Source organism: Podarcis vaucheri (genome assembly GCF_965113315.1).
Source record: "Podarcis vaucheri genome assembly, chromosome: 12".
Taxonomy (NCBI): Eukaryota; Metazoa; Chordata; class Lepidosauria; order Squamata; family Lacertidae; genus Podarcis; species Podarcis vaucheri.
Genome location: NC_138750.1, coordinates 46736198 through 46753831, shown reverse-complemented (window position 1 = coordinate 46753831; position 17634 = coordinate 46736198). Strand labels below are relative to the sequence as shown.

The following is a 17634-nucleotide window of genomic DNA, read 5'->3' as shown; positions in this document are numbered from 1 at the left end:
CAACCTAGCAGTTCGAAAGCATGTCAAAGTGCAAGTAGATAAATAGGTGCCACTCCGGTGGAAGGGTAAACGGTGTTTCCGTGCGCTGCTCCGGTTCGCCAGAAGTGGCTTAGTCATGCTGGCCACATGACCTGGAAGCTGTATGCCGGCTCCCTCGGCCAATAAAGTGAGATGAGCTCCACAACCCCAGAGTCGGCCATGACTGGACCTAATGGTCAGGGGTCCAAAGGGTATATAAAGACTTTATATAGCCTGCTATACTCAATGGTCACTTTTATTGTGTGGAAAATAAAAGTAATCCAGTTCTGAAATACAGGTTTAGTGGTTCCTGTCAGTGGCGTAGCGTGGGGGGTGCAGGGGGGCCTGGCTGCACTGGGCGCAACATCTGGGGGTTAGGGTTAGGGGGCGCAAATCCACAGGTTAGGGGCGCAAATCCACGGGTTAGGGGGCGCAAATTACTTGCCTTGCCCCGGATGCTGACAAACCCACGCTACGCCACTGGTTCCTGTGTCCTCTATGTTTAGTATGTCCATGTCAAAAGTCATTGTCATATAGAATGCCTGCCTTCTGCCTTGGGATCTTTGTCCAGACATCCTTTTCAAGGGTCTTCAAATTCTGACTGGCCTTTGTGACCAACCACAAATGGGTGTCTGCCAGGATCTTTCTCTTTCCACAAGGAGCAGGCTCCTGTCTCAGGCAGCTCAGACTGCACCTCTAAAATGCAGGGGGAGGTCACAAACAATCCCGTACCCTTCTCTCCAGGTCCAAGATTGTATCTGGGGAAGTGGTGGATGATTCTGTGCAATGCAGAAACAAGCTTCCGCTGCTCCCTGCAGCTTGGATCTAGAGGTGTGGGGCAGAGGCTTACTTTGCCTCTGGATTTGCTCAGAGCACCCAGTAAACAGCATAGTTACAAGCCACATATCTCTGTCTCAGCAGGAGAGAGACCAGGGAGGAGCAAATTGTCTCTCTTGGAGCCCTCACGCTCATGAGTTTGTACTAAGCCATAGTTAGTGAGATGCGTGAACAGGTTCTCTGTGCAAATGATATACAAGAACAAATCCAGAAGAATCATTTCCCATTTCCTTCAAATATTATATCATATAATAATCACAGTATAATTTTGTACTATAATAGCAACCGTAACCTAATTTGAGTGGTTTGGTATTAATCTATAGAAAACCAGCTGTGCATAGCATTGTTACAAAATATCCTCTCCTTGTTATAAATAAACCAATTAAATATCCAGGAATTTCACTTCAAAGAAAATTTAATCTAGGAGCTCAGGACATTGATCAGAAATTATTAAAAGAAACAATGAAAGATTTAGGTCACTAGACAAGATAAAGGTATCCTTTTATCTTAGTCAGGTAAAATAGCTTTGATAAAAATGAATCTATTACCTAAAATATTCTTCCCCCTTTCAGAATCTACCAGTGAGGCACAATTTAGCTATTTTACAATTATGGCAGAAAGTTACTCTTAACATTCATGTAGAATGGTAAACCTCCAATAGATGCTGGAAAGACATTATTTAAATCTGAATTACTTGGGGGTATAACATTATCAAAAATTAATTTATATTATTATGCATCTAAATTGATAATGAGAGTCTACTGGGTTTTATTGTATATAGTCACAAGGCCAGCAAAAGATGAATTAAAAATGCCCTTTAGTTAATTAACTTTGGTTTCCAAAATTGGATCTTATCATTGGAGAGATAGATAAGACTATACTAAATACATGGTGCAAATTAAAGGTTCAACGTAGCCCTGGATTATCACCATACGTATTGGTTTTTTTTATTTTTATAGTGAGCAGTTTTCCTTGATGCATCATTTGAAAAATCTTTCTTTATGGTACTACTTGGATTTGTTCAGTCTTAAATCTATGATGTAATAATATTCTCTCTCTCCCCCCACCCCTTGGAAATTATAAATTGATAAAGTGAAAGGACCAAGAGCTATTTTTACTAGTATGAAATATTTCAAGAGCCGAACAAAGGATATGCTGAGCAAGTGGTATCAGATGCTTCAAGAGTTAGAAAAGTTAAATTTAATTTGGAACATAAATTGGAAACTGACCTGGACAACACTAGGATAGGGCTTGGAGAAACCCCTATCTGAAACCACTCTGCGGAGCCAGTATTAGTCAGTTGTTGTTGTTGTTGATGATGATGATTAAATTAAATTTCTAGGATCACCGGGCAGTTTACAATACAAAAAACACAAAAGTACATAACAGTAACAAAACAAAACAATTACACCGTTTTAAAGGCAATAGTTTGTTTAATTAGCCAAAGGCATGGAAATAAAGGAAGGCAAACTCACCTCCTTGCCCTTCCACCAGTAGATGAAGCCATTTGTTCCAATAGGCTTCTGGGAACAGACTGTATAGTTTTAATAGTTTTTATATATGCATGCAGTTTTACTTTCATCAGTGTTTAATTGTGTGTTTTTTTAATGATAGTTTTGTCCTACATTTTTAGCAGTTCTCATTTGTATATGCAAGTCACCTTGAGTCCCATCAGGGAAAGGTAGAGTATAAAGAAATAATAATAATAATTTCATCTGCTTGCTTGCTAATGGCATGCTTCTCTTACTAGCCACCAGAAGGCTGAGATAATTTCTCAAAGGATGAAATTCATCTAAATAAAACTTAAATAGCAACGCAACAGCATGTTGTAATAATCTGGCTGTGCTGCCAAGCAAAAGTGAGAGAGCAGAAAAATGTTGGATTCCAAACCATGCAAGATTGGAAGAGCAGGGTTTTTTTGGATGACTCACTTTTTTCATCCCAAGATCCTGGGATGGTAACATAGAACAGAAGTAGCCAATGTGGTGGCCTCCAGATGTTGTTAGACTGTATAGCTGATTGTCAGGGATGATGGGACATAGTTCAATGGCATCTCGAGGGTACCATATTGACTAAGCATGTTGAATATGGAAAAGATGTGTAGAAAGGGGATGATGATTTTGTAGCTTCCCCACATACATGACTAGTGCAATCAGCTGCTTGGCTGAGCCTTTTATTATATTGCTGAGATGCTTTAAAAAGTGTTAGATCTGAATGGAGAGTAGAGCCTTTTTTACGGCAGAGGAGATTATCATAAGCTAGGAGTGGGGGAAAGAAATCGGAGAAGCTCTGTATTCTTAGGAAAGTTGTCATGGATCATTAATTATCCTGACATGTTAGGAATTGCATTTTGACAGATTGACATACCATAGGCTTATGGATGGCTCGTTAGGGGATTTTGGTTGGAGGATAATCAAGTGGCTCTTTAAGATTCTGGTGTGGCACACAGAAGACATCTAATTGTGGAGTAACTCGGAAAATCATAAATTGAGAATAGTGGGGGCAGGGTACCTTCGCTCGTTCAAATAGATCTGAGGAGCATAATCAGACAACCTCTCTAACAGTGAAGTTGCAAGGCTTGAAATTCAGTTGCAGCCCTTCAACAGATCTCACTGTGCAAATAATTTTATCCAGTTGGTTGAGAAGGGGTACAGGTAGGCTAACCCATCCCTACATAAAATACATTGTTACGGATTTTAGTCTTCCATATTGGTTCTATTTCTGTCATGTGGCTTTATTTTTATATCCAGTGTGTGCATGAGAGCAACTTTCAAAATCTAAAGCTCATAAATCTTTTAGAAATTGCTCTTTCATTTTTATCTCAGCGTGGCTTTGCCACCTCTTGCTTTGCAAGGCTGCTTGTTTTTCTTTTATTTATGCTGCATCAGCTATGAAAGCACAGTGAGGAGTAACAGCCTCATAACTGTAAATGGCTTAGAGGTGTTCAGCTCTTAATGCAACTTGAGCCATTTAGGGCTTCCCGACATTTTAGTTAATTTATTGGTTCTGGGTCGTCACCCCCCTTTGTTTTTGCAGTTATTTCTTATATTACCGTACTTCTTGTAATATATTTGTTGATTGTGTTAATTTTTTATCTTGTATTCTTAGCTGAACATGGATTTTGAAGCATCTGTTTGGATTATTTAGTATTCAATCCAAGTCCAAATACAGTACAGTCGAAAACCATTTCAGATACCCATTTTACAATAGCTTAAAAGTGAGGATTCATTGTCTACCAACCCAGGTGGTTATGTTCTACCCTCCACTGTTGAAAGCAGTATATATCTGATTAGCAGTTGAAAGCCATCTCTTGCAAATGTTGTCCCCATCTTCCAAAAGGTTTGGGGGGAGGGAGGAAGAGCCAGGTAACTACTGACTGGTCAGCTTGACCAGGAAAAGCACTGGAATAGCTAATTAAACAGTTGGTCTGCAATTACTTAGAAAAAGATGCTGTGATTACTAAGACCCAGCATGGGATACTCAAAAGCAAGTCAAATCTCATTTCTTTTTTTTTTTTGATACAGTTACATGCTTGGTGGATCAGGGTAATGCTTTGGAAGTAGTTTATCTTGATTTAGTAAGCCTTTGACAACGGCCTCATGGTATTGAAGAGGATCAGAACCAGACAAGTACCATTTTAGGCCAGCAGCCACTACAGGCCATGACAAAGCGTTGGAGAATCACCTATTGCTTGCTCACTTTTTGTAATCCCTACCTCCCCCCCCCTTTGGAATGTACTGTTGAGGAACAGCAAGGAGAACACCCCCCTGTAACAATAGTGAAGATAAAGAACAAGTAGAAAAGCTGAATAGTGTACCTTGATTCTATGGCAACATATATGTTAACACTTTGTAACCAATCGGCATGTAACACAGTATACCCTCCTAGGCATGCCAGCTCTAGGGGGCTGAAGGCACATCAACCCCCTTAATATTTGTTTTAAGAGAGCTGGGCCAGCTCAATCTTGAGGTGGCCCTGCCTATTGCAGGTCCAGTGGCTGGCTCCTCCAGAGTGCTTGTCCTCTTCTGTTTGCACATACAGTCACACATGCACAATGCATGTGATGTGATGCGTGCTGGGGGGGGGCCCCAATCTTGGGAGCAACCTAGCGCCTCTGTACCCTCCTGATGACTTGATGTAAGCAACACGTATAAAAATATCTCCTCAACACAATACCTGTGAGCCTCACACCCTTGGCCTCATGGTTCATGAGGAGAGATTGATTTGGATGACATACTAAGCCAAATCTTGTCTTAGCCTAACAGAACTTGGGAGGGGGGAACCCATGGAGGAGCAGAGAAGCTGTGAGTTCCCCTCTGGCCACAGTCATGTGAACTAGGCTAGTGATGGTAAAACTCACACAGCAGCAAACTCCTCAGGGAAAAGACAGGACCGCTTAAGGGACCGTTTCTGCTTAAAGGTCCATATCTGTTTAAAGGCCACAGTGCATAGGTCTTATCTAAAGCCTCTATAGGAATCTAATTTTATGAATGTGGAATTTATATATAAAACACCACTGTCACACCTGGTCAATGCAACTCACAATTATATATAATGTATTAAAAGTGCCGTATTTTTCACTCCATAAGACGCACCAGACCACAAGACGCACCTAGTTTTTGGAGGAGGAAAACAAGGAAAAAAATATTCTGAATCTCAGAAGCCAGAACAACAAGAAGGATCGCTGTGCAGCGAAAGCAGTGATCCCTCTTGCTGTTCTGGCTTCTGGGATAGCTGCGCAGCCTGCATTCGCTCCATAAGATGCACACACATTTCCCCTTACTTTTTAGGAGGGAAAAAGTGAGTCTTATAGAGCAAAAAATACGGTAATTATAAAACTGCTTCCTGAAAATATAGCCCCAGCCTAAAGTCCCTTATTATTGTCATTATTAATCCATTCGATTGCTAAACTGTCCTTGATCAACTATAATCCCAGGGTGGTTTGAAGCATCAATACATTAAAATAATAAAAATTAGTAACCAGTTAAGCACAAAAAGCCAAAGAGACTTAAAAAAATTCTGGTTCTCTCTTTGGAAGAAAAGAAGAAGGCCTATCTATTTAAATTACACCCACTGGGAATTATAGTGAGCAGGACTTTGAGCCAGGTTCAGATTGCTGAATTCATCTACATGACCATATGCGCAGGCGCATGGCTACTTATAATAATAATAATAATAATAATTTATTATTTGTACCCCGCCCATCTGGCTGGGTTTCCCCAGCCACTCTGGGCGGCTTCCACAGAAACCAAAAAACACTAAAATATCATACAGTAAAAGCTTCCCTGAATAGGGCCGCCTTAAGATGTCTTCTGAATGTCAGGTAGTTGTCCATCACCTTGACATCCGATGGGAGGGCATTCCACAGGGCGGGCGCCACCACCGAAAAGGCCCTCTGCCTGGTTCCCTGTAGCTTCGCTTCTCGCAATGAGGGAACCGCCAGAAGGCCCTCGGCGCTGGACCTCAGTGTCCGGGCAGAACGATGGGGGTGGAGACGCTCCTTCAGGTATACTGGGCCGAAGCCGTTTAGGGCTTTAAAGGTCAACACCAGCACTTTGAATTGTGCTCGGAAACGTACTGGGAGCCAATGTAGGTCTTTCAAGACCGGTGTTATGTGGTCTCAGCGGCCGCCCCCAGTCAGAAAGAGCTTGTGTGAACTGAGCATATAGAAAGAGCTTGTGTGAACTGAGCATATAAAAAGTGAGCTGGGGCGATTATGTGGTTGCGAATTTAGCAATGCCTGCACAGGTTGACATTCTAACCAGAGCATAGCTCCCTTACAATACCAGCCTACCCAAGATCTGCTAGTGAGGTTAAGTAGCTTTAAGGAGTGAGTTGTCTCCATCTTGGAGCGGAGCCCCAACTATGCAACACCCTCTCCAAGAAGTATTCTGACCTTGTTATATTTTCAATTCCAAGTGAGAACTTTTATCTTTGCAGAGACATTTTAGTTGTGCACTCTATCCTATTGTATTTACAACCCCATAAAGTTGTTTTAATTTGTAATTTGGGTATATGACCATTTTTGGCTTTATCTTGTATAGTGCCCTAGTATCTAATTGATGAAGGGTGGTTCTAAAATCTTTTAAGTGAGTACATAAAAAAAATACAATAGATGCATCTCATTTATTTAATCTTCTTTGATAATTGCAGTTTAAATAACTGCATTTAACTACCATGCATCTTTCAAAATAGCAACCTCCTAAATAAGAACTCCGACTGATTGTGTCAGCCTCTTTGTTTTCACTCCTTTCACCCCATGGGGTTTCGAAATTATAGTTAATGATTAGAAAATAAAACACAACGCAAGATGCTATGCAACGCAGTTCTAAAAGGGAGAAAGATAGCATTTGTAATTCTGGATTATAAATAATAGAGGAACCAACCAATGCAAAAATAGTTCTCAGATGTGTATTATAATTGTATATGATAATTGCAGCTCACATAACCTCTGCTGGATATCTTTTTATTCATTTTTTAAATACTCGTGACAGAAGAGTGGGAGCAGGGATCTTAGCATCTTCCTTAGTTTGGTGAACCTAGAAGTGAAATTTTTTGGAGAGAGAGAGAGAGAGAGATATATGTTCATGTGTTCTCTGTAAAAATAATTAACCAGATTTGTTTCAGACTTTGAACAATATATTAAACTGCTGAAAATAGTTTCTTATGAGGAATAGACCACCCACCGTCTACATTTAGCACAAAATGAATGTGTTAACTTAGGAGATATTATTGAAATTTCCAGAGTCAGACAATATGGTTTGGATTTATGAAATACAGTTTATTGACTTCCTTTGGGATTCTCAGTATGTAATAGATGACATTTGAAACTTAATCCTGGATGTTAAAAATGACATTGTAGGGAGGGAGAATAACTGTGTTAAAATTAAATGGCATGCCAATCAGTTGCAAAGAGCTAAAAGGCTTAAAAGTCATGAAAGGGTCTATAATCAGTAGAGGTCCCTAAAATGTCTGATGGAGTGGCGGAGGAATAGAATCAGCCCTTTTGGGCTCTGAGCAAAAGTCAGGTTAGTCCAGCATCCTGTTTTCCACAGTGGCAAAGCAGATGCTTCTGGGATGTCTACAAACAGGATATGAGTGTGATTGCTGCCTCTTGTTGCAACCTCCAGATAAGTGGTAATGAACAGTATTCACCTTCTGAATCTGGAAGTTCCATGTATCTGTTTTGAGTAGTAGATCAACCTCACCTCCATGATTTGTCCCACAAGTTCCAAAACACGTGGCTGTAGTTGCATTTTGCAAGGGGAAGACCAGTACTATAATGAGCAAGCTGCCTGCCGTGGCTAATCTTCTCATTGAGTATTCCCAAGGTTTTCCAGGTCATAGTTTGAAAGCCACTGGCTTAAATCAGGAAAGACACAAAAGCTTGCATATATTAGAGACAAGAGTGTTCTTAATCATGGTGGATTAATTCAGTGCAACGGTTTTTGATCCAGTGGGACTCATAGAGTAAGGGAGATGATGATGGCTAGTTCCCCCTTCCTACTACATTTCTCTTTTTGTGAATTGGCCCCTGCACCCTCTTCTCTTATGTTAATGGATGCAGTATTTCTTTGGCAGAGGCTTGACTTATTTCTTAAATTAGGTGGAGGTACTGAGAATTTATTTAATTAGGCAGAGGATATTCTGGTTTAATGAATAAAACAAATACTTTGGTTTTTTTTAATCAGTTAAGGACTTTCAGAAATTTAGTGATTTCACAAGTATGTTCACATCCTGGGGCAACAGGTCATTTCCATCTTAATTTCTATAATAGACCCGTGGTTTGAAAAATTACATTTATGATGGGATGTTAATATTTCATCTCTTCTCCCAGACACCTCTGCATTTAATAATGAGTATGTTAATTTTATTTCTGTATAATGATAGCTGTTGCTTCCTGTTTTAAAGAAAGTTATATTTTGAATCTTCTAATAATAATGCAAAACACACCATACTACCTACACAACGTCTCTCATCTCCACTAACTACATAAGCCCTTAAACAAGTCGAAATCTTATTAATCCTGTCGTGCGATAACAATGTGTAATAATAAAAAAATCTGTTCGTCAAAACTGCAATTACTTTCATTAAACAAAACCCACAAGTTAAATTAATGTAAGAGAGCTCAGTTTAAATGCTGCATCTGTTATTCACAAATATTGTTTTGTCCCTCCTTTCTATAGTTGCCTGGGCAAAAACATGCACAGCTGAAGAGATGTAATTATCACACGGCTGAAGGCCAACCACAAGTAGGCCCCACACATGGCAATTAGATGTTTTGTATATTCAATAAATACACAGCCGTGAAAGTGATTGGGTTCTATATGCGAAGTGAATGGGCATTTAATGGGGGGCTCCAATTCCAATAAGCAAGTAGGAAAGCCTAAGCAGATTTGGTAAAAGGCATAATGTCTAAAAAGTACAATTAAAGAAATCGGTCACAAAGATAGCTTGGTGCAAGTCTATTTATTAGTAGGATCAGATGAAAATTACTCTGCTCAGGTGTGGCAGTTATATTGGGGTCTGAAAACTAACTTGACTAACCTTGTCAAACATCAGTATTCGTTTGTGCCAGGTTTCACAGAGCTAAAGTGCCCTCGTCTTAGTTCTACCCCACATCAGTATCTCTGGCCATAGCTTAAGCCTCCAAGAACCCAAATTTGCTCTGCATTCCTTGATAACTACAGAGCCATCATTCTCAGAAACAACCCTTGAGCCCAATACTGATATAATAATAAAAGCGCCCCAGGCGGCTTCCAAAAAAATATTAAAATACTGTAATACATCAAACATTAAAAGCTTCCCTAAACAGGGCTGCCTTCAGATGTCTTCTAAAAGTCTGGTAGTTGTTGTTCTCTTTGACATCTGGTGGGAGGGCATTCCACAGAGAGGGCGCCACTACCGAGAAGGCCCTCTGCCTGGTTCCCTGTAACTTGGCTTCTCGCAGTGAGGGAACCGCCAGAAGGCCCTCGGTCCTGGACCTCAGTGTCCAGGTAGAACGATGGGGGTGGAGACGCTCCTTCAGATATACTGGACCGAGGCCGTTTAGGGCTTTAAAGGTCAGCACCAACATTTTGAATGGTGCTCGGAAACGTACTGGGAGCCAATGTAAGTCTTTCAAGACCGGTGTTATATGGTCTAGCTGCCGCATTCTAGATTAGTTGTAGTTTCTTGTTTTTTGGTTTCTATGGAAGCCGCCCAGAGTGGCTGGGGAAACGCAGCCAGATGGGCGGGGTACAAATAATAAATTATTATTATTATTATTATTATTATTATTATTATTATTATTATTATTTATTATTATTTCTGGGTCACCTTCAAAGTTAGCCCCATGTAGAGCGCATTGCAGTAGTCCAAGCGGGAGATAACCAGAGCATGCACCCCTCTGGCGAGGCAGTCCGCAGACAGATAGGGTCTCAGCCTACGTACCAGATGGAGCTGGTAAACAGCTGCCCTGGACACAGATTTGACCTGTGCCTCCATGGACAGCTGTGAGTCCAAAATGACTCCCAGGTTGCGCACCTGGTCCTTTAGGGGCACAGTTACCCCATTCAAGACCAGGGAATCCTCCACACCTGCCCGCCTCCTGTCCCCCAAAAACAGTACTTCTGTTTTGTCAGGATTCAACCTCAATCTGTTAGCCGCCATCCATCCTCCAACCGCCTCCAGATGTTAGCTTTCTCTACTTCTGTCTATAGAGCACATGTAGGTAACTGGGGAAACAAGGTCAAAAGTCCAAACTCTATAATTATGGAAAGTTCAGAAGAAAATTTTGCTCGTGAACCTGGTAATGTGTTTAGTACCTTTGGTGCAAGGATGCGGAACCTGTATCTTTTGTAGTCCAACAACTTCTGGAGGGACACTGTTTCCTCTCCTTGTTTAATGCATCTTGCCATTATGAATGAATACATCACACACACTGTGTGTGTCTGTATGCATTCTGTGTTTCCAGTGTATACATAGTTGAAGGCAGCAAGGCTCCAGAATAGGGAATAAGTTTTATTGACCTTCCATACTTTATAAATGTATGCCCCTGTTAAAAGTAAGAGCTGCATTCTGCTTTATTGTGGTGGTGTTGTTACTTTTATAGAAGGGAGATTTTGAGGGATGGGAATAAACTGAGAAAGCTTAAAGATGCTCTAACTCTTGTGTCTGTATGCACATTTATAGAGCTTAAGTCCAAGTGTTGAAATAGTAAAGCTCTTGTCACCACATTTTCACAAGCTTTGTTAGCCTAATTCTGTAACTGAAATAAACTCAATAACATATGCTAACACTCCCTTTCTACATCTAAATTATAGACACTGGTAAAACTGGAAATAAGCAGCTAATGTTTTATTGATGTCTAGATTGTTTTGAATTTATAGACATATTTCCTTTGAAGATATGGATGACCCACAACTGCCACCCAGCTGTATGAAAATGATTGTGACGTATCCTAATAAAAACTGACTGTGTTATTGCCAGCAATGTAATACGAACATTACTTGGGTTGCCAAAGTGTGGCTTGGCCTTCTCTGGCCTCTATACTCATGTGCTGATACCGTCCCTTTGGATAAAATTGAGTTGTAATTGAAATAACTATGGTATGAAGCGACACAATCCACTTAAAATTTAACCAAATATACACAAATGTGGTCTATACTTTTAAAACAAAAACTCTTCAAAAATATAAAATAAAATAAATCTCAAAGCAAACTGGTGAATTTTGTAATCACCTTTAACTCAGTCTGCAGCATGGGACCCACTGTTCATCTTTTTGCCGTCTTAATTTCTCTTTTTAATTTATTCCCCCCCTTTCTCCATTTTCTTTACCTCTGACTCTCCCCACACTTCCCTCTTTCTCTTTTTACCAACATGTACACAAAGATAGAAAATCGTACTGAGGGAAGGGATTTGTTGACATTCATTTGTCTCAAGAGAAAATAAGAGTGTGCCTCCAGGGGTGAAATCAAACCCCTGGAGAATCACAGCGCCTGCTGTGGCTGCAGAGGCTGGCAACTTGTAACTGCTGCCCTCTGCTTGTTTTTTGCTGCTTTAGCAGCACTAAAGTGACCTCTCTGGGTTTAAGCCTGGGCAGTGTGTTTATGGAGGTCCTGGGCTGCCCAGACAACAAGACCCCGCTCTCAGCCTCGCTGACATTTCCCAAGGAAAGCAGAACAATACGTTTGGCAACAGCTTGGCTGCAGGAGTTGGTGCAAGGAGGCATATAAGATGCCATCCATATTTGTGTGTTTACTTCGCTAAGTATAGTATACAGCCTCTGCAAGTGTTGAATAATGGGTGGAGTGGGTCAGGACTAGTAACTGAAGTTGTGTGTTAGAATAATTGGAGATTTTGGTTGGTGTTGTCAAGAGGTTGCCAGGCAGAATCCCTACCGCCATCCTGTCTAGCTTGTTCTGGAGAGAGAAAACATCTGGAAAGACTTATCTCGACATCTCTTCTGAGCACGTGCAATGAAAGGGAAGCAGCATTATGTTAAGGAGTTTATTTTTATTTTGAAAAAGGTTTATCTTACTATTCAGTACAAAAAGGAGAAAATACATCAGTTTACAACACTAATATAATAATACAACAGACACAGAATAACAGCAGCCAGTTCAAAACTCTACTCTGTCAAAAGTTTTAAAGACACAGGTTCTTCAGATATCTGGGTGCCAAGCGATATAGGGCTGATGAGAGTTGTAGTTCAAGAACATCTGGAGGGCCAAGAGTTCCCCACTCTCGCTTTTGCAAAAGTGCACACCTTCCTCTAATACAGGTTTTCCCACATTGGGGCGGAATCTACACACATATTAAAATTTCTGAAAATGCTTTTTTTAAAGCATTTTAAAAAATACATTACATTTTCTATAAGGCTCACAATCTCCATCTAGTGTCTCATTGTAAATTGCACTTAAAATACACTTAAAACGTTTTATTTGCAGCTGCATAGCTGAGTCCTATAGCTGAGGGACGCGGGTGGCACTGTGGATTAAACCTAGCCTAGGTCACAGAGCCTAGGTCTTGCCAATCAGAAGGTCGGTAGTTCGAATCCCCGTGACGGGGTGAGCTCCCGTTGCTTGGTCCCTGCTCCTGTTAAACTAGACTAGCAATTCGAAAGCACACCAGAGTGCAAGTAGATAAATAGGTACTGCTCTGGCAGGAAGGTTAATGGCGTTTCCATGCACTGCTCTGGTTCGCCAGAAGCGGCTTAGTCATGCTGGCCACATGACTCGGAAGCTGTACGCCGGCTCCCTTGGCCAATAAAGCGAGATGAGCGCCGCAACCCCAGAGTTGTCCGCAATTGGACCTAATGGTAAGGGGTCCCTTTATCTTTACCTTTAGCTGAGTCCTAGGTCACAGCCAGATACAAGATGGGTGGCAACAGCAACACTACCACCAAAATATGTGGTAAAAGATTAGGAAATGAATCCTGAAATGCATGTTTGGTTTAAAGGTGGGTCCTGGGTTTGTAAATGTTGAAGAACATTTATCTGGAGTGACTTGTTTCTGAGGGAAGTGGGGGCACTTTAGCATTAGGATAGGGTTTATTCTTCTGGCCCAAGTCACTGGAAACTTTGCAAGTGTACTGATAATTTGTCATAATTTATGTTCCAGAACTTTGGGATTGTTAGTAAAGCGACTGGAGAAAGGTGGGAAAGCAGAACAAGAAAACCTCTTTCATGAAAATGACTGTATTGTTAGAATTAATGATGGGGACCTTCGCAATAGAAGATTTGAGCAGTAAGTGCATCTTTACAGTTTATTGCTTTTCTTAACCTTTAACCATCACACATGGTAGTAATTTGGGGAGAAGTAAAATGCTCAAGAACAAATTGCTTAAGTAAGTTCTTTCTTTAAAGAGGAGTGTGTTTGTAGATCATTACAGTGTTTCTTTAATTACTCAGTTTACAATTGCTACAAGATAATGACTGCCATTGCATAACTTTCTTTCCTCAATTTAAAATTGTTACAGGGCTGTTTTTCTTTCCTCTACCCCCTGTTAACTTGAATGATACAGTTTGTTTATAGGTGGAGAAGTGCTTAACATTAACACACCATCGAAACCATAGTGTTCACTGTTTCTAAAACAGTAATGTAATTTTGCATGTGAAATCCGTTTGTGTGTAGAAATGCTGAAGCTTCCCCAAAGAAGTCAGTAAGATTATAACTTTCTGTGTAACAGGGCATTGGGTCATTTTATTGTGCCCCCCCCTCTAGATTCTGGTGTGCAAGGTAGTAGAATGCTTCTCATAATCAGCTCACCATGTATTGGTGGGTTGTGTTGTGGTATGAGCAACATTGTGGATAAGGAAGACATCAGATCTAATACTGTAAACTGTTAATGGGCTATTAAGGGTTCTTGTGGTTATTTCCCCCCACATAGCACATTTCTTCTAAATTAGAACAATGGTTGGATCCTTTTTTTAAAATGAACAACAGTAAAAAATAATATTTTATTGATTTTGACATTACTAGAATCTATGCCTCATTCAACAATTGAAAGCTGAAGCTTTCATTCTCTTCCCTTTGCTCATGAGAAAGGAGGGAGGACTACATGAGGCCAAGTCTTGTTATGGCTGATATAATGCTGATATATAATGCTGCATCATAATTTAGTGTGACTTCTTAACTGGGCCATTGAATGCAAGTAGCTCAAATACAAAAAGTTTAGCATGAAAATCTTTCCGTCTGTGGGACGCATGTTATAATTTAACAGAAAGTGCTAACTAGACAGTTTAATATTATTTTGAAGTAGGTTTCCATGAACTTTTATGCAAGTTAATATATCATATTCTTAGATCACCTACATTTTGAATTAAGGAGATTTTTTTGGGGGGGGTGCTTACAAATTTCAAAGTCATCATTTATAAAATTTAAGAAAAGGACATGAAATCTTAGGCTAATTTTAGGACCTCATTTATTAATCAAATAAGATTTTTTAAAAAACAACAACTGTGCTGCCCTAAAAGAAATATACTTTTAGTAGAAAAGACATTTGTAGCAGATCACTCCAAGAAAATCAGCCTTTTAGTTTACAGTTCGCCTTTTTAGTTTACAGTTCAGTTTCAACAATATGTCTTGTCATTTCATGATGCCTAATTAACATCAGTAATTATGTTTGTAATGTCTTCTAGTCTGCCAGTCTTAATTTGCTAATTTCTCATTCATTCTCAAACCTAGAGCACAGCATATGTTCCGTCAAGCCATGCGAACACCCATTATTTGGTTCCATGTGGTTCCGGCAGCGAAGAAAGAGCAATATGAACAGTTATCACAAAGTGAGAAGAATGCTCACTACTCCAGTCGGTTTAGCCCCGATTCCCAATATATGGACAATAAGAGTGTTAATCACACTGGACTTCACACATTACAAAGAATACCCCGAGTAAGCCATCAAGCAGATCAGACGGACTCTTACTCACAACTACCTCATAGTGTGAATTCATCAGGAAAACCACCCCTAGGCCTGGCATCATCACCACAAAATGTCCTCGCCTCCACTTCAAACACTGGCTATAATACCAAAAAGATAGGGAAGCGGCTCAATATACAGCTGAGGAAAGGTAAGCAAATTTGTTTTCTGCCTGCTGGGCATATAAAGGTGCATATGAAATGATTGCACATTTATTTGTTCCAGCACTCGCCAACCTGTAGTCCTCTGAATGCTGTTGGCTTGCAGCTCCCATCAGCTCTAGACATATTGGACAAATGGTCATGGATGATGAGGGGTATAACAACTGCCAGGTCCACTGCTTCCCCAGTCCTTCTTCATCATATCTATATCGTATCTTGTATTAATACAATAGAGTGGTATCTCGGGTTACATAGGCTTCAGGTTACATACGGTTCAGGTTACAGACTCCGCTAACCCAGAAATATTACCTCGGGTTAAGAACATTGCTTCATTCAGGATAAGAACAGAAATCATGCAGCGGCAGCATAGCGGCAGCAGGAGGCCCCATTATCTAAAGTGGTGCTTCAGGTTAAGAACAGTTTCAGGTTAAGAATGGACCTCCAGAACAAATTAAGTTCTTAACCCAAGGTACCACTGTATATGTATTAAAGAAGATCATATCTTATTTAATACATATCTTGAAAAACTCAACGTCCTTTTTCTATGCTGCTTCATGGCAGTGTAGAACATAAACTGGGTTTGGGTAAATTCTTTATGAGGACATAAGGAAAGTAGCACCTTAAATGGTTTTGACTCCATTATCAAGCTTATTGACTATAAAAAGTACTTTACACCTCTAGCAAAGCTGAGAATATTGGTCAAGATGCAAAGTACTATTCAGCTAGTAATGTGAGGCCCTGGGGCGCTTTTAGAACCTTGGCATTTTCTTCCACAGGCTTTACCCTCATGCCACCTGGTAAAATTCATTTGAACCCAAAGGAAATTTCAAAGAGATAGGAGTCAAAGAGAAAAGGTCAGAAATTCCACTGTGCTCGTACAAAGCCTAGCTAATGTATTTCCAGTGGTATGCACCGATCTTTTCCAAGAGTCTAGGTCAAATATTTCTCAACTGAGTTCTTATTAAGTCCCAGATAGGTGGATTGTGACACAAGGATGTAAATGTGTAGCGTTTTAAATCAGACCTTTAATGTGTGAGCATATCTGAATTGCAAGGTGCGAATATATGAATACAAGGTGCAATGAGTATTTGTCATAATATCTGAAAATAAGTTATTAAGTATGTAGCTGTAAGGTCTTTTTTTTTTCATTGCAATGAAGAAATATCAGCTAGCTTCTCATTGCCACTTCTGTGTTGCTGCTGGCAAGCATTTTTTATTTATTTATGTTTGCATGTAATAGTTAAATTTAGTGCCAGTCATTTTGTATTTTTATTATGAGATTTTTTCACATGGAACACATCAAAGGGGACTCTTACTGTGGCTTAATAATGATCAGTGATGTTATTTTCCTCCTATGATTATGTTCTATTTTCTGTGAACTTCATGTGAACTACCAGATTGCTTGTTTCTGGTTACTGGGTTTTAAGCTCTACAAACTTGGATGACATAAGGTTGAGTTGACAGTTTGCTTCTGTTGTTGATGCGCCTTCAAAAATACTTAAGGCCATCAGCTTAAGATGACATGCTTGGAGGGGGGCGGGAGAAACCCTGTTACTAGCTGAGTGAGGAATTGCTGTGCTTATAAATATAAACTCAGTCAGTATTAAGATATACCAATTTTTCACATTTAATGGAACAGATAAAGAAGAAGCCTACAAACACACCACTGGGACATTACACAGGCATCTGATTTTTCTCAGTCAGTAATGGAAATAGTGATCATAGCGTTTATATAATTGCAGTACTTTGCAGCACTAAGTAGTGGACAAAAATAGCGTTTTTTAGCAGTAAAGGAGAGTGCACATTTCTTTGGCACAAAGTGAAACATAATTACCACATTGTGGTTATGTGAAACTGTCTTTAAAGAAAACTACTGTTTATTTTGCAGCTGCTAGACTGCTGTAACTGGGGCCAGCCCTAGATAGCATATTCCAGATTTTAAACAGATTTGCTATCCGTGGTCAATTTACAAACACTATTTGAACACCTATTTTTTTCAAATGACTTTGTGGTTCAAGAGGTACTGTATTTTTCGCCTTATAGGACACACTTTTTCCCCTCCAGAAAATGAAGGGAAAATGTGTGTGCATCCTATGGGGTGAATGCAGGCTTTCACTGAAGCCTGGAGAGTGAGAGGGGTCGGTGCGCACCGACCCCTCTAGCTCTCCAGGCTTCAGGAGAGCCCCGTCGCCAGCCCCGCAAACTCGGGGGACAGTG

At 40.2% G+C, this 17634-nt stretch overlaps 1 protein-coding gene across 3 annotated transcripts in view; it reads left to right on the top strand.

The window, feature by feature from the left end:
• Window positions 1-17634, top strand: part of PARD3 (par-3 family cell polarity regulator) — a 551152-nt gene that overhangs the window by 295100 nt on the left and 238418 nt on the right. For all 3 annotated transcript variants that reach the window (XM_082192160.1, XM_082192159.1, XM_082192158.1), the window contains exons 8-9: window positions 13459-13584; window positions 15025-15407. In XM_082192160.1, coding sequence (XP_082048286.1) covers window positions 13459-13584; window positions 15025-15407 — 509 coding nt within the window. The remainder of the gene's footprint in view (window positions 1-13458; window positions 13585-15024; window positions 15408-17634) is intronic.